Source organism: Ranitomeya imitator, chromosome 4 (assembly GCF_032444005.1).
Source record: "Ranitomeya imitator isolate aRanImi1 chromosome 4, aRanImi1.pri, whole genome shotgun sequence".
Classification (NCBI taxonomy): domain Eukaryota; kingdom Metazoa; phylum Chordata; class Amphibia; order Anura; family Dendrobatidae; genus Ranitomeya; species Ranitomeya imitator.
The window spans coordinates 233389858-233415534 of NC_091285.1; the positions used below are offsets into that span (position 1 = coordinate 233389858).

Below are 25677 nucleotides of genomic sequence, written 5' to 3' on the forward strand. Positions count from 1 at the left end.
GGACAATTACTTGTTAATGACAAAAATGGAAATTATGTGACAAAATGAAATATAAACAAATTACAACAAAACATTTATTTGAAGAAAAATAATCCCGAGAGCCAGAATTCTAGCTAAGTATATTGCTGAAGATGAGTTCTTCCATCTTATGGTTACCACGGGAACATTACAAGATTTAAAAATACACTAATCTGAAATATGAATCAATTAACCCGCCAAGTACAGTCTATCCTGTTAACCCGTTAATGACGCGGGGAGAGAATGACTTTTTTTTAGAATTGTAAAATTTTCCAATCTGATCTTTTTATTCCCTCTCACAATTATCGCTCATTAGAAGTTAATAGCGGCATCCTTTGAGCTGACGTTTCCGAGAGCTCTGCTACTCTTTCTCCCTCTCTCTCTTTTTCTCTCCCCCTCCCACTTTCTCCTCCAGTTCTGCTGCTTTGGCTCTGAGCGTCACTCTGCATCCGACCACAGACATGGCGACAGTGGTCCAGCCCCTCACGTTGGACAGAGGTAGGACAAGGCGAGCACCTGCTGATGCTGTGCATGGGTGGTATTGATGGCTAAGGAAGCTTCGGTAGAAATGTTCTGATTTTCTATGAGACAGCAGTGAAACCTGGCAGAATGTTGTGCAGAACAATATGTTTCCTTATCTACTGTGTACTAGGATATTAGAGTGCAGTGACAGGGACTCCATGCTGGCCTGAGGACACCATATATTGCACTGCTTAAGAGATATTAGATGATATTCCATTATCATCTGGAATCTAGAAGCACATTGTTATCTCAGGTTCTCATGGGTTCGTTGACCCTTAGACTTCTCCTGATCTTCCGGGAGATGAATGCGCCTGGAAATGACAGAAATGATGGGAATGTATATTTGATGGCATCAGTCAGTCACATGGACATAGAAGTTTTCATGTGCACCCGGTGGGATGTGGACATCTCATGCTGGAGGGACATAGCGGTGACATGTTGAAGGACAGCAGACGTAAAGGCAAGGCACCTGCAAGAGATAACGCAAGGGCAGAGCAGGCAGACAACGCTATAATATAAGAATGGGCTGCGGAGGAGAAGGGGAGGAAGTGCAATTGTCTTAATCAGATGTTAAAGAAAACTAGGGCTGAAAAGCGCTTAATTAAATGCAGCGTAAACAAGTGCGGAACAAAATGTCAGGGCGCACAAGATAGCACAAGTCTACAACATCACAAAACTAGACGAGAAATTCAGAATTTTGATCAAACGAATCATCATTTGGTGTAAAGTTCTGTTGATATTACACTTTGAAATGTTAAAAATTTGCATCCCGACATGCAAGATATATGTCAGGCGCGCATAGTTTACATAATTAATAATATGATACACAGGAGGCTTATTCTTACATCTAGCACATCTACCTGATGCACTCAATTTCTAACCCCTTATATACCACATATTAATCTGTTGCCTTAGATATTGTACGTCTACCATACCTCATATGATGGCACTTGTATTTATATCTGCTCTTAATTCCCGGAATCAAATGTATATCTACATGACATGTAATTAAGACACAGGCACGTCAGGAGCAATGTCCTTGGCTATCAGCCTCTTGCAAAGAAATTTCAAGAGTTGTGGAACATTTTCAGTATGATTTTCATAATTTCTTAATGAAGTTATTTTTGTTAATATTATGCACTGTTCACAATAGCGGTTCTCATTTCTGTAAGGGGTTGCAGTACTTTTGAGAGTGTGAAAACCTGTGAAACCTCATTACGTGAAGATAGGGCGCATTGTTGGATCTATTTGTAAACAAATTTGTCTAAGCTGTCATGAATCCGTTGTGGTTGGAAGCCATGATGGTAGGGTGAACGGCTTGGAACATGATATCATCATCATACTACGAGACTACTGTTTATATTTGTAGAAGAACTATAAAAAATGACTACACTCAGTGACCATAATTGCCTAGAAGCCATGATTGTAGAATGATCAGCATCATTTCCTTGCAATATAAGACTACTGTGATATGATATACTATTAGTACAAACATCTTTTGCATTTCTGTTTTTCGCTCCCCTTTTTCTCAGAGCCATAACTTTTTTTATTTTTCTGTCAATATGGCCATGTGAGGGCTTGTTTTTTGAGGGACGAGTTATACTTTTGAACAACACCATTGGTTTTACCATATCTTATACTCAAAAACAGGAAAAAAAATTCCAAGTGCAGTGATATTGCAAAAAAAGTCCAATTCCACAACCTTTTTTTAAAGGGAACCTGTCACCTGAATTTGGCGGGACTGGTTTTGGGTCATATGGGCGGAGTTTTCGGGTGTTTGATTCACCCTTTCCTTACCCGCTGGCTGCATGCTGGCTGCAATATTGGATTGAAGTTCATTCTCTGTCCTCCATAGTACACGCCTGCACAAGGCAAGATTGCCTTGCACAGGCGTGTACTATGGAGGACAGAGAATGAACTTCAATCCAATATTGCAGCCAGCATGCAGCCAGCGGGTAAAGAAAGGGTGAATCAAACACCCAAAAACTCCGCCCATATGACCCAAAACCAGTCCCGCCAAATTCAGGTGACAGAGTCCCTTTAACATTTTTTTTGCCATGTTCACCAAATGCTAAAACTGACCTGCCATTATGATTCTCCAGGTCATAACGAGTTTGTAGAAACCAAACATGTCTAGGCTGGTTTTTATTTAAATGGTGAAAAAAAATCCAAAATTTGTTTAAAAAAAAAAATGGTGTCATTTTCCCAGACCTGTAGCGTCTCCATTTTTTGTGATCTGAGGTCTGGGTAAGGGCTTATTTTTTTGTGCGCCGAGCTGACGTTTTTAATGATACCAGTTTTGTGTGGCTACGATATTTTGATCACCCGTTATTGCATTTTAATACAATGTTGCGGTGAAAAAAAAAAAAAGTAATTCTGGCATTTTGCCTTTTTTCGCTACGCCGTTTACCGATCAGATTAATTATTTTTATAGCTTGATAGATCGGGGGATTCTGAACTTGGCAATAACAAGTATGTGTATTTTTTTCATTGTTTTATTTTGAATGGGGTGAAAGGGGGGTGATTTGAACTTTTATATTTTTTAAATTTTGTAATATTTTTAAAAACTTTTTTTTTAAACTTTTTGCATGCATGCTTCAATAGTCTCCATGGGAGAATAGAAGCTGCAGTTGTCAGATTGCCCCTGCTACACACAGGCGATGATCAGATCGCCTGTGTGTAGCAGAAATACTCACTTGCTATGAGTGCTGACTGCTGGGCGACGCTCATAGCAATCAGGCAATGACAACCACAGGGGTCTGCTGCAGACACCGAGTTGTCATGCCAACCCATCGGCAACCAGCGGTCATGTGACATAGGTGCCGATGGGCGGGATTACTGACGTACTTCCTGCAAGATCACATTAAATGCCGTTGTCAGAGATTGACAGCGGTATTTAACGGGTGGATCACGATTCCACCCGCGGCTATTAGGGGCACATGTAAGCTGTTCAAAACAGCTGACATGTGCCGGGAAAGATGTGGGGTCAGTGCCGGAGCTCACATCAAAGAGAGGGACATGACATGTGCAGTACATGTACGGCTCATGTCATGAAGAGGTTAAGAAAATCTGTTACTCATTTTTTTTTAGTGTATGAGGAGCACTCAGTCCTCAGTTGAATTTTTTTTACCAGCTGAATGGCCACAGGATAAAAGAACTATTCTACATAATCAAGTTTTATTGTCTGTTTTCAGTAAAGTCCACAATGAAGAATCATAGACTTTCATATTGTCAATTACTGACTGAGCAAATCATCTTGCTTTGTGTTGCCGAAATAATGCGTTGCATAACAATGCTTTTACATCTGTATAAGATCACGTGAAGGGAAAACCATTGATCAGAGTATAGGGCATATGACTGGCATCTATATTAACTTGTCTTTACAGTGTAACCATAAAGGAAGGAATGTATTAGCAGATCAGAGGTCATATTTTCTATCATGTCAAAATCTACAGAATGCTATAATGTTACAATGTTGTTGACTTGTGAATTATGCTGCAATATAATTTATTACATACTTTAAGTCCTCCTCATTTGAGGAATACATCCCCACATCAGTTTGCCCTAGTTTCTCTTGAAGAATTCTAGACAATCTTCTTGTTATAGGCGGGCCCTCATCACTAATGACATAAAAACGGAAACACCCCTAATAATGACATTCACAAACAAATGGTTTTTATATTTGGATTTTATGTGATAAATCAACAAGTAGCAAATATTTGTGAAGTGTAAAGGAAATGATACATGATTTTCTAATTATTTAAACAATATAAATCTGAAAATTGTGACGTGCATTTGTATTCAGCTCCGAGACAATACTTTGAAGGACCACCTTTCGCTGGAATTACTTCTGCAAGTCTTTTGGGGTATGTCTCTACCAGCTTTTGCCCATTCTTCTTTGCACACTAGCTCTAGCTAAGTGAGACTGGATGGAGATGCCACAGATTCTTAATAGCACTTTGACTGGGTGACTCAAGCACATGAATATGCTTTAATCTAAACCATTCCATTGTAGCTCTGGTAGGAAATTTTAGGGGCATTGTCGTGTTGGAAGGTAAATCTATGCCTCAGTCTCAAGTCTTTTGCAGCCTCTAACAGGTTTTCCTTCAGGATTGCCCTGGTTATAGCACCAACCATGTTTTCATCAACCCTGACCAACATCCCTGTCCCTGCCCCCACCATGATTGACAGTGGGAATGGTGTTTAAAGGGTCATGTGCATCGCTAGTTTTTCGCCTCACGTAGTGTTTTGCATTTAACCCAAAAAGTTCTACTTTCATCTCATCTGACCCGAGCACCTTCTTCCACAGTGTAGCTGTACCCCCTACATGGCATTTTTTCAAAGTGCAATGGGACTTCCTATGGCTTGCCTCCAAAAATGGCTCTCCTTTTGCCCCTGTTTCATTAAGGCCCAATTTGTGAAGTATTTGACTGTAGTAGTCCTGTGGACAGATTCTCCCACCAAAGTTTTGGATTTCGGCAGCTCCTCCAGAGTGACCATTGGCCTCTTTGCTGCTTCTTTAATTAGTGACTTACTTGCTTGGGATGTCAGTTTCAGCCGACAGCCATTTATTTTTCAGTTGCGGCATACTCCTTCCATTTTTGGATGATGGATTGAACAGTGCAATGTGAGATATTCATAGCTGGGGCTATGTTTCTATTACCTAACCGTGCTCTACTCTTCTCCACAACTGTATCCCAAACCTGTCTGGTGTTACTTGTTTTTCATGATTTTGTTTAACCAGTAATGTTCTCAAACAAACTTCTGAGGCATTCACAGAACAGCTGTAGTTATACTGAGAAGGAATTACACACAGGTGGACTCAATTTACTAAAAATGTGGAAAAGTTCAAGGGTTATGAATAAGCTTTCAAGACACTGTATCAAAGAACCTAAATAACAATGCTTAGTGCTAGATAACAAAAAGCCACCACCATGATATTTCCTACATAAAAGTACAATATTTTTGCAACTGAGTAGCTCCTCCTTGTATCCTTTGTGTCCTATAGCAGATGCTAAAGTTACTGAGTGGAGGAGAAGAACGGCACATGATGCCAGAGAGAAGGTGAATATATGAATACACTCACACTACATTGCATGCACATATACACACATTTCATTTAAAAAAAATATAGATAGGAGTGCTTTTTTAAGATGTATGCAGCAACTGAATAAAGAAAGTGTCACCTAGAGAAAAATTAATTCTAGAAGTAAAAAAAAATTACTATTTGCTGGTGCACCATGTCTGCTAAGCACAGAAGTAACATAGTACCTATATGTAATGAGGTGTATTAGGCTGGGTTCACATACAGTACAGACCAAAAGTTTGGACACACCTTCTCATTTAAAGATTTTTGTGTATTCTCATGACTATGAAAATTGCAAATTCACACTGGAGGCATCGAAACTATGAATTAACACATGTGGAATTATATACTCAACAAAAAAGTGTGAAACAACTGAAATCATGTCTTATATTCTAGGTTCTTCAAAGTAGCCACCTTTTGCTTTGATGACTGCTTTGCACACTCTTGGCATTCTATTGATGAGCTTCAAGAGGTAGTCACCGGGAATGGTATTCCAACAATCTTAAAGTAGTTCCCTGAGATGCATAGCACTAGTTGACCCTTTTGCCTTCACTCTGTGGTCCAGCTCACCCCAAACCATCTCGATTGGATTCAGGTCTGGTGGCTGTGGAGGCCAGGTCATCTGGCGTAGCACCCCATCACTCTCCTTCTTGGTCAAATAGCCCTTTCACAGCCTGGAGGTGTGTTTGGGGTCATTGTCCTATTGAAAAATAAATGCTGGTCCAACTAAACGCAAAGCGGATGGAATAGCATGCCGCTGCAAGATGATGTGGTAGCCATGCTGGTTCAGTATGCCTTCAATTTTGAATAAATCCCCAACAGTGTCACCAGCAAAGCTCCCCCACACCATCACACCTCCTCCTCCATGCTTCACGGTTGGAACCAGGCATGTAGAGTCCATCTGTTCACTTTTTCTGTGTCGCACAAAGACATGGTGGTTGGAACCAAACATCTCAAATTTGGACTCATCAGACCAAAGCACAGATTTCCACTGGTCTAATGTCCATTCCTTGCGCTCTTTAGCCCAAACAAGTCTCTTATGCTTGTTGCCTGTCCTTAGCAGTGGTTTCCTAGCAGCTATTTTACCATGAAGGCCTGCTGCACAAAGTCTCCTCTTAACAGTTGTTGTAGAGATGTGTCTGCTGCTAGAACTCTGTGTGCCATTGACCTCATCTCTAATCAGAGCTGCTGTTAAAATGCGATTTCGGAGGCTGGTGACTTGGATAAACTTATCCTCAGAAGCAGAGGTGACTCTTGGTCTTCCTTTCCTGGGGCGGTCCTCATGTGACCCAGTTTCTTTGCAGTGTTTGATGGTTTTTGCAACTGCACTTTGGGACACCTTCAAAGTTTTCCCAATTTTTCGGACTGACTGACTGACATTCTTTGCGTAAAGTAATGATGGCCACTCGTTTTTCTTTACTTAGCTGCTTTTTTCTTGCCATAATACAAATTCTACCAGTCTATTCAGTAGGACTGTCAGCTGTGTATCCAGCAGACTTCTGCTCAACACAACTGATGGTCCCAACCCCACTTAGGCAAGTAATCCCACTTATTAAACCTGACAGGGAACACCTGTGAAGTGAAAACCATTCCCGGTGACTACCTCTTGAAGCTCATCAAGAGAATGCCAAGTGTGCAAAGCAGTCATCAAAGCAAAAGGTGGCTGCTTTGAAGAACCTAGAATATAAGACATATTTTTATTTGTTTCACACTTTTTTGTTAAAGGGAACCTGTCACCCCGTTTTTTGAGATTGAGCTATAAATACTGTTAAATAGGGCCTGCGCTGTGTGTTCCTATAGTGTATGTAGTGTACCCCGATTCCCCATGTATGCTGAGAAATAACTTACCAAAGTCGCCGTTTTCGCCTGTCAATCAGGCTGGTCAGGTCGGGAGGGCGTGGTGACATCGCTGGTTCTTCCTCAGCTTTACGTTGGTGGCGTAGTGGTGAAGACACAGCGCGCGATCTGCGCTGTCATCCCTTTCGTCGGTGGGGGCGGCCATCTTCCTGGGGCCGCGCGTGCGCAGATCGAGTGCTCTGCTGCACGGGGCTTCAGGAAAATGGCCGCGGGATGCCGCGCGTGCGCATTAGAGATCGCGGCGGCCATTTTCCCAAAGCCGAGATGCAAACTCGGCTTTGGGAAAATGGCCGCCGCGATCTCTAATGCGCACGCGCGGCATCCCGCGGCCATTTTCCTGAAGCCCCGTGCAGCAGAGCACTCGATCTGCGCACGCGCGGCCCCAGGAAGATGGCCGCCCCCACCGACGAAAGGGATGACAGCGCAGATCGCGCGCTGTGTCTTCACCACTACGCCACTACGCCACCAACGTAAAGCTGAGGAAGAACCAGCGATGTCACCACGCCCTCCCGACCTGACCAGCCTGATTGACAGGCGAAAACGGCGACTTTGGTAAGTTATTTCTCAGCATACATGGGGAATCGGGGTACACTACATACACTATAGGAACACACAGCGCAGGCCCTATTTAACAGTATTTATAGCTCAATCTCAAAAAACGGGGTGACAGGTTCCCTTTAAGTATATTATTCCACATGTGTTAATTCATAGTTTTGATGCCTTCAGTGTGAATGTACAATTTTCATAGTCATGAGAATACAGAAAAATCTTTAAATGAGAAGGTGTGTCCAAACTTTTGGCCTCTACTGTATGTCTGGCAGTGCGTCGTTGATTCCTTTCAGTAATTAACAAAAATGCCAGTTAGATTCTTATGTAAGAATTGATCTACAAGTGAGATGGTTCACTCCTGTCCAACTCATCAGTTTTTGCACTGGACAAGTGAAGTCTATGGTCTGGTGGCCTGGTCCCAATGCTTCATGTTAGGGCTCATTCGAACATCAGTGAATTTCTCACATCAGAAAATCGGTCCTAGCTTCATCAGTGCTTCTTATCCGTTTCATCACAGTTTGTTAAAAATTTCAGTTTTTACCATTAGAGTTTGGTAAGAGTGTCATACTCTTTTCACGGATATAAAAAAATAACACTCAAGCTTCTTCTGTCAAATTGGCCCTGAAAAATGGATAGCACACTTATGCCATCTGCGGGCTCTCTATGATTTTTTTTCACTGTTTATTACAAAAACTTTGAGAAACCTCAATCATCTACTATATAATTGTATAAGGGTCGCTTCCGTCTTTCTGTCTGTCTGTCTTTCTGTCTGTCACGGATATTCATTGGTTGCAGCCTCTGTCTGTCATGGAAATCCAAGTCGCTGATTGGTCGTGGCAAAACGCCCACGACCATTGCCACAACCAATCAGTGACGGGCGCAGTCCGGCAGCAACATGGCCGCTCCTTCCTCCCTGCAGTCAGTGCCCGCTCCATACTCCCCTCCAGTCAGCGCTCACACAGGGTTAATGGCAGCGCTAATGGACTGCGTTATGCCACGGTGTAACGCACTCCATTAACGCTGCTATTAACCCTGTGTGACCAACTTTTTTACTATTGATGCTGCCTATGCATCTAATGTTAAAAATAATAAAAAAATAAAAAAATCGTCATATACGCACCTTCCGGCGCCTTTCCCACACCTCGCGACGCTCTGGTGACCGGTCCATGCATTGTGATCTTGCGAGATGATGACGTAGCAGTCTCGTGAGACCGCTACGTCATCATCTCGCGAGACCGCAATGCACTCTTGAGACCGGAGCGCGTGAGGAGCGTCGGTAAACGCTTCCTGGATCCACGGAAGGTGAGTATATACCGTAACTATTTTTTATTTTAATTCTTTTTTTTAACAGGGATATGATGCCCACATTCTATATACTACGTGGGCTGCGCAATATACTATGCGGGCAGGGCAATGTACTACGCGGGCTGTGCAATATACTACGCACGCTGGGCAATATACTACGCGGGCTGGGCAATATACTACGTGGGCTGGACAATATACTATGCGCGCTGGGCAATATACTACACGGGCTGTGCAATATACTACGCGGGCTGTGCAATATACTGCGGAGGCTGGGCAATATACTATGCGCGCTGGGCAATATACTACGTGGGCTGTGCTATATACTACGCGGGCTGTGCAATATACTACGTGACTGGGCAATATACTACGTGGATGGGCAATATACTATGTGGCTGGACAATATACTATGTGACTGGGCAATACAGTATGTGGCTGGGCAATATAGTACGTGACTGGGCAATATACTACGTGACTGGGCAATATACTATGTGGCTGGTTGGGCAATATAGTACGTGACTGGGCACTATAGTACGTGACTGGGAAATATACTACGTGGCTGGGCAATATACTACATGGCTGGGCAATATACTACGTGACTGGGCAATATAGTACGTGACTGGGCAATATACTACGTGTCTGGGCAATATACTATGTGACTGGGCAATACACTATGTGGCTGGGCAATATAGTACGTGACTGGGCAATATACTACGTGACTGGGCAATATACTATGTGGCTGGGCAATATAGTACGTGGTTGGGCAATATACTACATGGCTGGGCAATATACTACGTGTGCTGTGCAATATACTATGTGGACATGCTTATTCTAGAATACCCGATGCGTTAGTTTCTAGTTTTTTTATATCCAAGAAAAACTTTGACAAAACTGATGGTAAAAACGCCCACTCTGAAAAACTCTGACGAAACTCTGATAAACAAAACACTGATGAAACTTGGACTAGTTTTTGCATACTGATGTCTGAATGAGCCCCAACATTGTGATCCATGTCCAGGCTGGAAGTAAGGGTTCATACTCATCTGCAAAGAAAACGGATAAAAAATCAGTTTGCACTCTGACCGTGAGTCCCTACTCATCTGTGATTTTTTTTCTCCGCTCAGATCGAGATGAGAAAAATATCTCAGCATGCTGTGATTGTCCTTGTATCTCAGAAAGAAAGTGAACGGTTGTGATTAAAATATCGTATGGCACTTGGACCATGCGAGTGCCATCCAATTTTTACACAACCATAACCTTTGAAAAGGCGGTAATTCATCTGCCAAAAAATCACAGTGTAACCCGACAAAATAGAATAGAGAGAATAGATATATACACATAGAATATATAGATATAAAAATGTCAGTGACATATATAATTAGTACTATGATTATGAAGCTTACTGTACGTGTGGTTTTTTTTTTCATTTCTAAATTTTTTTTTAAATGGCATGGTAGAGTCCCCTTATAATTAATAACTAGGAAATCCTAAGCAGACAGCTGCGGACTGATATTAATAGCTATTGGATAATGGCCCCCTTCCAGACTAAAAACATCAGCTCTCAGCCACTCCAGAAATGGCACGTCCATAAGATGCTCCAATTCTGGCACTTAGCCTCAGTCTTCCCACTTGTCCTGGTGCAGTGGCACGTGGAGTGATAGTATTGGGGTTGATGTCACTTTTGTATTGTCGGGTGACATCAAGCCCAGTCGCCCCATTACTAACTCCATAGTGATATCATAAGGAAAATACACACACCCTGAATAAAGTCCTTCATTTTAAATAATGACACAGACTCCTTTAATTAATCTACATTTACCAAAAACATGTATATGCAGGTCAACACCCAATCCACTGAAGCCAATATCTCCTGTAACAGAATTAAAATAATAAGCAACTTTATTCCTCACCTGTCTTCTAAAAAGATATTAATCCATTTGTCTAATGATGTGTCTAGCTCTGCTACATCTAAATGGCAAGCTGCATTGTTGCATGATGCGAACATACAGCCTGCCATCCAGCGGAGACACTGAGCTCCATGGGCATTACTCTTTTCCCAGGCTGTAAACATCTTGCCCCAGCGGTCTGCGGATCCCACACCATTTTTTTCTGAATGTACAGTAAACTAGACACACAAAGCACTGATTATATATCTCACTCACATATTTTGCACTTTAGTTGTATAACGAAATATTGTCCCACCTTTCTGGACTGAAATTGTACAATTTTTTTTTCATGGTGATGGGCATGAGCCCTGAATAGGGAAAAAGCCTGATGGAAACTGGTGCAGTTTTTGCAACAGTTTTTGCCATAAACCTGATGCATCAAATTTACGTGATCCCAGCTTTGAAGAGTTGCAGGGTAATGACTTTGACATTTTCAATTTAAATAAGCAAAAAATTATATATACTTAAAATCTGATGTGAATGTTATAAAAGATGTAGGAAACTGCCTCACTGTGCCTTTAAACAATTTGCTGCCAGTTGTAATGTTGAGTGCTGACACAGTTTTTGTTTGGCCTTACATCAAAGTGAAATTTTGTTGATTCGTTCTCGTAGCTTAAAAGAATTGCAATACTCCCCTGATCTTGAAATGTCACCAGATTTACAATCTGCGATTTGTTTCAAATATAAAAGTATTTGAAAGGTATCCACTCTAAAGAGATTGTATCATGGATATTCTTCTTCTTCATAAAGAAATGCCATAGACACCAATAGTTATTTACAGAGCTACTAAAGGGCCAAATTAGTCTCCCATGGGCTGCCAGGGACACAATACAATGGAAGTTATTGTGTTTACAAAATTGCTGACATACTTTCTATAATTACTTTAGTTCTTATTTAGGCTTTTCTAATAATGTACAAGCATACCATCATTAGATACCACATGGATGTACAGATAAACCTCTTAGGCTTCTTTCACACTTGCGTCGATACGGGTCCGTCGCTAAGCGTCGGCGCGACGTACCGACGCACATTGTGAAAATTTGGCACGACGTGGGCAGCAGATTCAGTTTTTCAACGCATCCGCTGGCCCTTTTTAAAGTCCGGGGAGGAGGGGGCGGAGTTCCGGCTGCGCATGCGCGGTAGGAAATGGCGTACGCGACGTACAAAAAAACGTTCCCTTGAATGTTTTTTCGTGCTGACGGTACGCCAAAACACAATGCATCCAGTGTACGACGGACGCGACGTACGGCCATACATCGCGATCCGTCGGCAATACAAGTCTATGGAAAAAAAACGCATCCTGCGGGCACATTTGCAGGATCCGTTTTTTTCCCAAAACGATGGATTGCGATGGACGTCACATGACGCAAGTGTGAAAGAAGCCTTAGAGTTCACCTCCTAATAGTTGAAATGTCGCAATTTAGGTGCCCGGATTCTCCCGCTGCTCGGGGTAGAGCCCAAGCCTTATCTGATTCTGCAATGTCCCATTCAGACTCTGCCGCTGCGGGTGCTGCTCAGCACAGATGTCAGTCCCAGCATCTTGCTCAGGCTCACAGTGTTCATTTGGTTACTGCTGGCACTCCAGCCAAAACTAATGGCAATCAGCGATCGGCAGCTGAATCCTGAAGCTCTGGAGTCTAAGTTCAGAAATCACCTTACTGAGCATGTCCGTGATGTGGCGTCTTCCTATTGGTGGTCGGACATCTCTTGCTCTGGTGATGTGGCAGCTTCGGATTGGCCCAAGGTCGATGTCGATGCCGACTGGGCGTGAGTGTTTGGGGTGGAGCCTTTTGTATAAAAGATCCCCAATGGCGCTTGCGGGCACGCTAGTATCATTTATGTTTGGCTATGTGAATGGAGACTTTACAACTCAGTCTGCATGTGTTGTGTGTCTGTCTAGTTTCTGGACTGTGCACTTAGGCAGGCAGCTAGTGTGACGCCCTAGGGTCCTGGTTGTCACAGTGGCATTGCTTTCCTCACAGGGAGAGTGATGTCACACTTGGAAGCGATGGAAGATTCCTTTTAACAGGTAATTAGCACATACAACACTGTTCTGACTCTAGGCCAGAAGGGGGAGCTCTACACCTGACTTCAGGGGAGCTGCTCTCTCTGGTCAGGAGGAGTTAGTTGCTAGGCAGTTGCTAGGCAGTAGGCAAGATTTAGACAGTTGGTGCAGGACAGCAGATTGGAGCAGTCTGAGGCAGAAAGACGTGTGCTGTAGCTCCTAGATAACGAGATACAGAAGGAAGAGCAGCCTTTAGCTAACATGCCGGAGAGCAAAGCACAAGAGTGTGACAACAGGGGAGAATAGCTGGGACTGAGCTACATCCCTGATTGAGCGCAGACACCGGTAGCCGGAAAACCGAGGCTTTTGTGGGACTCTAAGACACATAGCAGAAACCAGCAGTACAGCTGGATTATACATCACCTGTCTGCCCTAACACTCAGGAGACACAGTGACACATAGAGCCCGGGTCGTGATAGAGACCCTGTAAAAAGGCTCGAGTCACCTGTCATACGGGTTTGTGTCCCAGTTCAACAAAGGACAGAGATAACTGAGAGGACCATGCTAAAAAGCCATAGGCAGTAAGGGACTATAACAACACAGCGCTAGAAGGAAGGCTTTTAACTCCACCTGATAAAGCTGGACTCTGAACTCACTTCTAAGCTGGCTGGACCCTGCCTGTACCTGTGATCTGGTGCCCTGGACTGTGGCTACCTACTACCATCAGTAAACCAGGTAAAACACTGAACAACTGCATCCTTCGTTCTTTACTGCACCACTCACCATCCTCCATCTATTCACCGGGAGCCCTGGAGACCTACTTCACCTGTGGGAAGTTATACCATCTGGCTGCCATAACATCACCCCAGAGGACCCCTTTAAGCAGCGTTGGTCATCCCTGACCGAATACCACAGGTGGCGTCACAAACTTTCCTAATTTCAAAAATCCTTTTAAAGACTATCCCTTTACCATGGGCGCCCACGGCCATGGACTGGGTCGCCGCCACCGTGACACATCCCTTTAAGTAATGGACCCGGTATCGAGTACCCCATGGCCCTGGCAGGCGACTCACTAGCATCAGTGAGGTCAATTAGCTGCTTGGCTTAGCTTCTGTTTCCTACATGTGTGCAGTTAGCGCAGTAAAGTCTCAGGGCAAGCTGAACCCTAGTCAAGGTATTTTACACAGCATCTGTTTCGTTCCTGTGTGCGATTGACAAGGTTCGGTTGCTGTGCTAGTTCTAGTTCAAGTTTGCTTGAAGTCCTGTGATGTTTAACCCCTTAATGACCGCCAATATGTCTTTTTACTGACCTGAGATAAGATAATAGCATCCCCGTAAGGTGACAATCCAGCAGCTGTCGGCTGTACACTATAGCTGACAACTTGTTGCATGAGCCAGGATCAGAGCTAGCACTGTCCATATCTGTTTAACCCTTTATGCTGTCAATAGTGACTAAATCATATAAATGGTTTCTAGATTGTGGTGGCTTCCTCTTTAACCAGTGGCGTAACTACAAAGTTATGGGCCTCGGTGCGAACTTTCAAATGGGCCCACCTGCCAAAATATTTTCCACCCAAATCCACATCCTGCCCATGATCCTGCCCCATCTACCTCCACATTCTGCCCCATCTGTCTCCACATTCTGCCCCATCTGTCTCCACATTCTGCCCCATCTGACTCCACATTCTGCCCCATCTGACTCCACATTCTGCCCCATCTGACTCCACATTCTGCCCCATCTGTCGCCACATTCTGCCCCATCTGTCGCCACATTCTGCCCCATCTGACTCCACATTCTGCCCCATCTGACTCCACATTCTGCCCCATCTGACTCCACATTCTGCCCCATCTGACTCCACATTCTGCCACATCTGACTCCACATTCTGCCCCATCTGAATCCACATTCTGCCCCATCTGAATCCACATTCTGCCCCATCTGAATCCACATTCTGCCCCATCTGAATCCACATTCTGCACCATCTGTCTCCACATTCTGCACCATCTGTCTCCACATTCTGCACCATCTGTCTCCACATTCTGCACCATCTGTCTCCACATTCTGCACCATCTGTCTCCACATTCTGTCCCATCTGACTCCACATTCTGCCCCATCTGACTCCACATTCTGCCCCATCTGACTCCACATTCTGCCCCATCTGACTCCACATTCTGCCCCATCTGACTCCACATTCTGCCCCATCTGACTCCACATTGTGCCCCATCTGTCTCCACATTGTGCCCCATCTGTCTCCACATTCTGCCCCATCTGACTCCACATTCTGCACCATCTGTCTCCACATTCTGCACCATCTGTCTCCACATTCTGCACCATCTGTCTCCACATTCTGCACCATCTGTCTCCACATTCTGCACCATCTGTCAACACATTCTGCACCATCTGTCTCCACATTCTGCCCCATTTGACTCCACATTCTGCCCCATCTGACTCCACATTCTGCCCCATCTGACTCCACATTCTGCCCCATCTGACTCCACATTCTGCCCGATCTGACTCCACATTCTGCCCCATTTGACTCCACATTGTGCCCCATCTGACTCCACATTGTGCCCCATCTGACTCCACATTGTGCCCCATCTAACTCCACATTCTGCCCCATCTGACTCCACATTCTGCCCCATCTGACTCCACATTCTGCCCCATCTGAATCCACATTCTTCCCCATCTGACTCCACATTCTGCCCCATCTGACTCCGAGAGCTGAAGGACATGTGGTGACATCATCGTCATGTGATCAGGAGGCGGAGCTGATAAATGGTAAAGGACCTATGATAACAATGATGTCACCACAGGTCCTTCAGCCCTTCCTTTCTAACAGTTCAGGTGTCGGCTGCTGATCTGATGTGTGCGCCCGGCAGGTCAGGTGGAGGGCAGGTCTGTCTGTTGCAGTGCGGGAGAAATCACCTGCACGGCAACAGTTTTGAACTTTTTCCTGGTGTCAGGGCACCAGGGCATAGTACTCAGTAATCTTCTGTTCAGTGCGGGTCCAGCACCTCCCATCTTTATGCGATGACGTCCTCTTATTTGCTTTCTGTCGCGGCTCCTGCGCAGGCATTCTTTGTCTGCCCTGTTTAGAGCAGAGCAAAGAACTGCAGTGTGCAGGCGTCAGGAAAGGTCAGAGATACCCAGCGGCTGCGCACTGCAGTACTTTGCTCTGCCCTCAACAGGGCAGATAAAGTACATCTGCGCCGGAGCCGCGACAGGAAGCAAAGAAGAGGACATCATCACATGAAGATGGGAGGTGCTGGACCAGGACCGCGACCGCACCAAACAGCCCCCCCAGGTGAGTATAATCTAACTTGTTTTTCTCATCTTTCAGGATACATTGGGGGATTATCTACAGCATTACATAATGCTGTAGATAAGCCCCTGATGGTCGTGGCCGAAACTTATGTACGAAAAGGTAGATGAAAGATTCACTTTAATTAATAGTTTTTTTTGGGCTTGTGGTATTCATTGTTGTTTTTGCACCACGTTCTTTACAATGATGAGAAGATTAAATCTTTTCTTGTTATTTATGTTTTTGATGCCTATTTAGAGCAAAAAGTTGCACAATTTTTAAAAATGTCTCACATTAGTCTTCAAAAACTAAAATAAAAAAAAATGTGTTCACCAATAGTATGCTGAAGTACAATTGTGCCAAAATGTTGCCCCGTTTAGAAAAGTTGCAAATAATGAGTTAGGCCGGGGGTCACACTAGTGTATGGCATCCAATGGGAGAGCATCGGATGTGATATGGTAATGACCCACGCTTCTGCTGCGAGCGGGAGCTGAGTGTCATGCTACTATGCTCCGAGCCTCTCGCACAGAGAGAATTGGAGCACAGCTGAGGAGGAGGCGGAGAAAGTAATTTCTCCATCTCCTCCACTGCCGGCATCGGCGTATATCACCCCCCCGTGGCTACGATCGCTCTGATTGGCTGTTGAAAGTGAAACTGCCAATCAGAGCGATTTGTAATATTTCACCTAAAAAACTGGTGAAATATTACAATCCAGCCATGGCCGATGCTGCAATATCATCGGCCATGGCTGGAAACACTTATGTGCCCCCACCCCACCCCACCGATCGCCCCCCCCAGCCCTCCGATCTGTGGTCCGCTCCCCTCCGTCCTGTGCTCCGCTCCCCCGTCCTCCTGTCTGCTCCACCCGTGCTCCAATCCCACCCCCCGTGCTCCAATCCACCCTCCCTGCACTCCGATCTGCCCCCCCCGCACGGCGATCCTCCCCCCCGCACACCGATCCACCCGCCTGCACACCGATCCACCCGCCCGCACACCGATCCACCCCCCATGCTCCGATCCCTCCTCCCCGTGCTCCGACGCCCCCCCCCGTGCCCTGATCTCCCCCCTTATACTTACCGAGCCTCCCGGGGTCCGTCCGTCTTCTTTCCTGGGCGCCGCCATCTTCCAAAATGGCGGGCGCATGCGCAGTGCGCCCGCCGAATCTGCCGGCTGGCAGATTCGTTCCAGAGTGAATTTTGATCACTGTGAAAAAACCTCACAGTGATCAAAATAAAAAAAAAAACAGTCAATGACCCCCCCTTTGTCACCCCCATAGGTAGGGACAATAATAAAATAATTTTTTTTTTTTCCCCACTAAGGTTGGAGTTAGAACTAGGGTTAGGGGTAGGGTTAGGGTTAGGGGTAGGGTTAGGGGTAGGGTTAGGGTTAGGGTTAGGGGTAGGGTTAGGGGTAGGGTTAGGAGTAGGGTTAGGGTTAGGGATAGGGTTAGGGATAGGAATGTTCACACGTATTCTGGTCCTCTGCGGATTTTTCCACAGCGGATTTCATAAATCCGCAGTGCTAAACCGCTGTGGATTTATCGCGGATTTACCGCGGGTTTTTCTGCGCATTTCACTGCGGTTTTACAACTGCGATTTTCTATTGGAGCAGTTGTAAAACCGCTGCGGAATCCGCAGAAAGAAGTGCTGCGGAATGTAAACCCCTGCGTTTCCGTGCAGTTTTTCCGCAGCATGTGTACAGCGATTTTTGTTTCCCATAGGTTTACACTGAACTGTAAACTCATGGGAAACTGCTGCGGATCCGCAGCGTTTTCCTCAGCGTGTGCACATACCTTTAGTATTAGGCTATGTGCACACGGTGCGGATTTGGCTGCGGATCCGCAGCGGATTGGCCGCTGCGGATCCGCAGCAGAGTTCCATCAGGTTTACAGTACCATGTAAACATATGGAAAACCAAATCCGCTGTGCCCATGGTGCGGAAAATACCGCGCGGAAACGCTGCGTTGTATTTTCCGCAGCATGTCAATTCTTTGTGCGGATTCCGCAGCGTTTTACACCTGTTCCTCAATAGGAATCTGCAGGTGAAATCCGCACAAAAAACACTGGCAATCCGCGGTAAATCCGCAGGTAAATCGCAGTGCCTTTTACCCGCAGATTTTTCAAAAATGATGCTGAAAAATCTCACACGAATCAGCAACGTGGGCACATAGCCTTAGGGTGAGGGTTGGGTTGGAATTAGGGTTGTGGTTAGGGTTAGGGGTGTGTTGGGGTTAGGGTTGTGATTAGGGTTACGGCTACAGTTGGGATTAGGGTTAGGGGTGTGGGGGGGTGTGTTGGAGTTAGAATTGAGGGGTTTCCACTGTTTAGGCACATCAGGGGGTCTCCAAACGCAACATGGCGCCACCATTGATTCCAGCCAATCTTGTATTCAAAAAGTCAAATGGTGCTCCCTCAATTCCGAGCCCCGACGTGTGCCCAAACAGTGGTTTACCCCCACATATGGGGTACCAGCATACTCAGGACAAACTGCGCAACAATTACTGGGGTCCAATTTCTCCTGTTACCCTTGAGAAAATAAAAAATTGCTTGCTAAAACATCATTTTTGAGGAAAGAAAAATGATTTTTTATTTTCACGGCTCTGCGTTGTAAACGTCTGTGAAGCATTTGGGGGTTCAAAGTGCTCACCACATATCTAGATAAGTTCCTTGGGGGGTCTAGTTTACAAAATGGGGTCACTTGTGGGGGGTTTCTACTGTTTAGGCACACCAGGGGCTCTGCAAACGCAACGTGATGTCCGCAGACCATTCCATCAAAGTTTGCATTTCAAAAGTCACTACTTCACTTCTGAGCCCCGACGTGTGCCCAAACAGTGGTTTACCCCAACACATCAGGTATCAGCGTACTCAGGAGAAACTGGACAACAACTTTTGGGGTCCAATTTCTCCTGTAACCCTTGGGAAAATAAAACATTCTGGGCTAAAAAATTATTTTTGAGGAAAGAAAACGTATTTATTATTTTCACGGCTCTGCGTTATAAACTTCTGTGAAGCACTTGGGGGTTCAAAGTGCTCACGTCACATCTAGATAAGTTCCTTTCGGGGTCTAGTTTCCAAAATGGGGTCACTTGTGGGGGGTTTCTACTGTTCAGCCACATCAGGGGCTCTGCAAACGCAACGTGACTCCCGCAGAGCATTCCATCAAAGTCTGCATTTCAAAACGTCACTACTTCACTTCCGAGCCCCAGCATGTGCCCAAACAGTGGTTTACCCCCACATATGGGGTATCTGCGTACTCAGAACAAACAGGACAACAAAATTTGTGGTCCAATTTCTCCTATTACCGTTGGCAAAATAGGAAATTCCAGGCTAAAAAATCATTTTTGAGGAAAGAAAAATTATCTTTTATTTTTATGGCTCTGCGTTATAAACTTCTGTGAAGCACCTGGGGGTTTAAAGTGCTCAGTATGTATCTAGATAAGTTCCTCGGGGGGTTTAGTTTCCAAAATGGGGTCATTTGTGGGGGAGCTCCAATGCATAGGCACACAGGGGCTCTCCAAACGCGACATGGTGTCCGCTAACAATTGTAGCTAATTTTCCATTCAAAAAGTCAAAAGGCGCGCCTTCCCTTCCGAGCCCTGCCGTGTGCCCAAACAGTGGTTTACCCCCACATATGAGGTATCGGCGTACTCGGGAGAATTTGCCCAACAAATTTTATGATCTATTTAATCCTATTGCCCATGTGAAAATGAAAAAATTGAGGCGAAAAGAAATTTTTTGTGAAAAAAAAGTACTTTTTCATATTTACGGATCAATTTGTGAAGCACCTGAGGGTTTAAAGTGCTCACTAGGCATCTAGATAAGTTCCTTGGGGGGTCCAGTTTCCAAAATGGGGTCACTTGTGGGGGAGCTCCAATGTTTAGGCACACAGGGTCTCTCCAAACGCGACATGGTGTCCGCTAACGATGGAGATGATTTTTCATTCAAAAAGTCAAATGGCGCTCCTTCCCTCCCGAGCCTTACCATGTGCCCAAACAGTGGTTTACCCCCACATGTGAGGTATTGGTGTACTCAGGAGAAATTGCCCAACAAATTTTAGGGTCCATTTTATCCTGTTGCCCATGTGAAAATGAAAAAATTGAGGCTAAAATAATTTTTTGGTGAAAAAAAAGTACTTTTTCATTTTTATGGATCAATTTGTGAAGCACCTGGGGGTTTAAAGTGCTCACTATGCATCTAGATAAGTTCCTTGGGGCGTGTAGTTTCCAAAATGGGGTGACTTGTGGGGGAGCTCCAATTTTTAGGCACACGGGGGCTCTCCAAATGTGACATGGTGTCCGCTAAAGAGTGCAGCCAATTTTTCATTCAAAAAGTCAAATGGCGCTCCTTCCCTTCCAAGCCCTGCCGTGCGCCCAAACAGTGATTTACCCCCACATATGAGGTATCAGCGTACTCAGGACAAATTGGACAACAACTTTCGTGGTTCAGTTTCTCCTTTTACCATTGGGAAAATAAAAAAATTGTTGCTCAAAGATCATTTTTGTGACTAAAAAGTTAAATGTTCATTTTTTCCTTCCATGTTGCTTCTGCTGCTGTGAAGCACCTGAAGGGTTAATAAACTTCTTGAATGTGGTTTTGTGCACCTTCAGGGGTGCAGTTTTTAGAATGGTGTCACTTTTGGGTATTTTCAGCCATATAGACCCCTCAAACTGACTTCAAATGTGAGGTGGTCCCTAAAAAAAATGGTTTTGTAAATTTCGTTGTAAAAATGAGAAATCGCTGGTCAAATTTTAACTCTTATAACTTCCTAGCAAAAAAAAATTTTGTTTCCAAAATTGTGCTGATGTAAAGTATACATGTGGGAAATGTTATTTATTAACTATTTTGTGTCACATAACTCTCTGGTTTAACAAAATAAAAATTCAAAATGTGAAAATTGCAAAATTTTAAAAATTTCCGTTTTTGTCACAAATAAACACAGAATTTATTGACCTAAATTTACCACTATCATAAAGCCCAATATGTCACGAGAAAACAATCTCAGAATCGCTATGATCCATTGAAGCGTTCCCGAGTTATTACCTCATAAAGGGACACTGGTCAGGATTGCAAAAAATGGCAAGGTCTTTAAGGTCAAAATAGGCTGGGTCATGAAGGGGTTAAAAAAAGTGTCACAAATTAAATAATTAATAAGGCTCAAACATAAATCTATTAAGTTAAAGGGAACCTATCATGTCCCCTATGCCCTTCAACCCAGCAGCATTCACCTATGAGTGATTAAACTACCTGAATAACCAGCCTGTGTAACTTAATTCAATTAAATAAATGCTTTTAAAAAGCATTTATAATGTCCCCGTTTCTTATGCTAATGAGGGGTTTGACTTGTTGATGGGGCATTAGTTCCCTAGACTAGCCAGCCCTCTTTCCATGTTATCACGTCTCTGTAGGAATTATAACATGATTTGCATGAGCTGGTGTCTTCAACAGTCCATGCAAGTGTGCGCGGGCATGCCGCTCATTTCAGCAGCGTCACTGAATTATATTATACAGGGCTGGTTTGGTAGGAGAGTTTAATCACACATAGCTGAACACAGCTCTTTTTAGCATACTTGTTATGAAAACCCAGTACTTGATAGAATGCAGGTAATTTTTTACTGTGGTGAACTCACTGAACTCAGTGCTACACCGTGAGACTTTTTTTCCCCAATGCTAGCCGTGATCTCACTGAGGTCACCACAGTTTATTGGCTCGACTCACATAGAAGTAAGTTGGGAACGTTGTCTCAATGACCTGCGGTAACCTCAATGATGTCACTGCAGCAGACAATTCTCCTATGGTTTTCAGACAGGATGGTCTCAACTTAGCACTGTCCAGGTTGAAAACCAAAAATGGACATGAATTACGGCGTGGGACAATATGTCGGAAAGGTGAGGGATATTGTTGTTTTTTTATATTTGTTATTTTTACAGGATGCCACCAGGGCTTCGATGGAATCGGCTTTAGGTGAGTATTTTTGTTGTTTATTATTTTCTGTTTTTCACAGGAGAAAAGGGCTTCAATGGAATGGGCATAAGGTGAGTATAACTGTGTTTGTTATTTTAAAATAAATGTGTAAAATTGTGTGTATTTTTATTTAATGGATAGGTGTATTAGAAACGCCTCTCCTTTACTAACTTCTGGGCTTGATGTCACCTGAAAATATAAAAGGGTGACATCAACCCCACAAATACGAACCCCACTTGCCACCGCCACAGGAAATTGGGAAGAGCTGAGTTTCCCAGAACACTGCCAGACATACATTCATCTTGTGAGGATGGTGCTTTGTGCTCTCTGTGCCTTCAGTTCTATATGTTTGATCTGTTGCCTGACCTTGGACTTTGTTCTGACTACCCGCCTGTTTAACCCCTTCAAGTCTGATCCATTACCCTTCCCGTACTCTGGCCTCGGAACATTACCTAACAACGCTTTTGTCTCTTCTTTCTGTTTATGATGTACCCTCCTGGCTTCTGACCTTGGACTCCTTGACCACTCTGACTCATGGCTTGGCCGTGAGAAGTGACTAGCGTCACAGGCTGGTTGTCAAAAATAGGGGGGTACCACATGTCATTTTCTTTAACTATCTATTTAAATAATTTTAATAAAAAACATGCAGAACCCTCTCTTCTTGATAACGGGTCATGATAAAGCTGACAGCTAAGGGTTGCAGCCATGCTGATTATCACAAGTAGAAAACAGAACTCACTTAATTATTTTTTTAAATGTATTTATTTTTAGAGCAGGTGCAGGTTGATGAATGCTCCCATCAACTGCACCTTCTCTCGCTGTTATTAGCGGCAGCAGGTGTAGGCTGATGGGAGTAGTACTCACATCAGCCTATGCCTTTTTTACCCCCGTTCATAGCTGCTGGCTGTCAGATGAACCGCAGCTTTCTGACCTGCGGTTATGATCCGCCGGTGTTTCTTGCTTTGTCATGCAGATGACAATATGGGAAACACCCGATGTTCGGGGTGTTGAACCTGAACAGTGAGGCCGGCCTCACACTCAGTGTATAAAAATACGGTCCGTAATTTACGGCCATAATACGCTGAAAAGTCCCCAAAATAGTGGTCCGTATCTCCTCCGTAGGCAGGGTGTGTCAGCGTATTTTGCGCATGGCATCCTCTGTATGTAATCCGCCCTCTGCTGGTTGTCCTCATTTGAACTCGAGCCTGGGAACTTTTCTGATTTTTTCCCACGCTCGAAGGACATCCAGCAGAGGGCGCCTCACCGCGAATGAAGGTAACTACAGGTCATTGACCTAGTTTCCATTCATTCGCTGGGGTTTTACAGCCACGAGCAGCGCTGCATTAGCAGAGCTCCTGGCTGTAAAAAATTTCTATATGAACCCAGAACTTTACTGTTCGGGTTCACCTATCACTACTCATATAGTGACAGTTAGTTTGTGGTCATCATAACCATCGATACCTAATCTTATTCAAAGCCTGCAAATGAGGAAAGAGACATAGCGAATTAGAGAACTATACTATATTTCTAATTGGAGGTATTTACTAATACTATTATTATTATATTTACTGCATAATGGGATAGGATATTGGAGATTGGAATACCCCTTTTAAAGCATCTGATTAATTAATTCTGGCCTTTTGCATGCCAGATTAAATGAAGAATATGCAGTAGTAAGTGCCTAATTCATTAACCCCTTTATGACTTTGCAATTTTCCATTTTTGTGATTTCATTTTTTGCTCACCTTCTTCCCTGAGCCATAACTTTTTTCTTTTTCATTAAAGGGAACCAGTTTTTGAGCCTATGAACAAATGCCACCACCTTTAACTGCTCCTGTGCTGCGAAATGTGTCTGTCAGCTCCTGACTCCCCGTGTATGCCCCCAAAAATACCATTTGATATGCTCCCCTGTATGTAAATAAGAGTGGTCTGGTCCGATGGGCGTCTTTGCTGTGGCGTACTTCCCTCCTCTCTGCTCCTAATCGCGTCCTCCTGCTTTGATTGATGTGATGCCTCATCCACATAGCAAACCTAGTGCTTGCGCCTGCGCAGTAGCCTCACAGGACCACACAGGCGCACTCTGCTCTGCCCTACTGTGAGCAGAGCATTAAACAGCACTGCGCAAGTGCATTGCGACATCAATTGAATGAGGCTACTGCACATGCGTGTGATCTCGGTTTGCCATTCACATAAATCACAACTATGCGCTTGCGCAATGCTGTTTAATGCTCTTCACATTAGGGCAGAGCAGAGTGCGCCTGTGTGGTCCTGTGAGGCTACTGCGCGGGCGCGAGCTCTTAATTTGCTATGTGGATGATGCATCACATCAATAAAAGTAGGAGGATGCAACTAGGAGCAGAGAGGAGGTGCATACGCTGCAGCAAAGACGCCCATCGGCCCGGACCACTCTTATTTACATACAGCGCAGAAGCACATCAAACTGTATTTTTGGGGCATACAGTCAGAGTCAGGAGCTGGCAGACACGTTTGTGGAATGCAGCACAGCAGGAGCAGCTAAAGGTGGTGGCATTTGTTCATAGGCTCAAAAACTGGTGATAGGTAGTGGTATAAAGCTTATTTTTTAAGGAAGGTTATAGCTTTTAATGACACATTTGATTGTGCCTAATTGTCAAAAAAGTGCAATTTCACAATTTTTTATTTTTATTTACCATGTTCACTATATGGTAAAACTGACCTGGCAATATGATCTCCAGGTCAGTACGAGTATGTAGTTCCCAAATATGTATAGCTTTTTTAAAATTTATATGATGAAAAAAATTCTGAAATTTGTAATAAAAAAAAATTAACCTATGACGTGATTTTCTGAGACCCATAGCGTTTTCATATTTTGATTTGTGATGATGGGTGATAGCTTATGTTTTGCACCCTGATATAATGTTTTTACTGATACCATTTCGGGGTAAATATGATATTTTGGTCCCCTATTGCATTTTATTGCAATGTTGCTGCAGTCAAAAAAATGTAATTCTGACGTTTTTCATTTACTCATTACACTGTTTACTGATCAGATAAATATTTTTATATTTTGATAGATTGGACAGTTCTGAACAAGTCAATGCCAAATATGTGTATTTTTTATATTTTTTTAATTGTTTTCTTTCCAATGGGTCA

The 25677-nt window shown here is 44.0% G+C and overlaps 1 protein-coding gene across 4 annotated transcripts in view; it reads left to right on the plus strand.

Moving 5' to 3' along the window:
- Nucleotides 1-462: 462 nt before the first annotated feature.
- The window catches only part of LIN7A (lin-7 homolog A, crumbs cell polarity complex component), a 140325-nt gene continuing 115110 nt past the window's right edge, over nt 463-25677 (plus strand). For all 4 annotated transcript variants that reach the window (XM_069764426.1, XM_069764428.1, XM_069764425.1 and 1 more), the window contains exon 1: nt 463-516. In XM_069764426.1, the coding sequence (XP_069620527.1) occupies nt 480-516 (37 nt within the window). In that variant the 5' untranslated portion in view covers nt 463-479. The remainder of the gene's footprint in view (nt 517-25677) is intronic.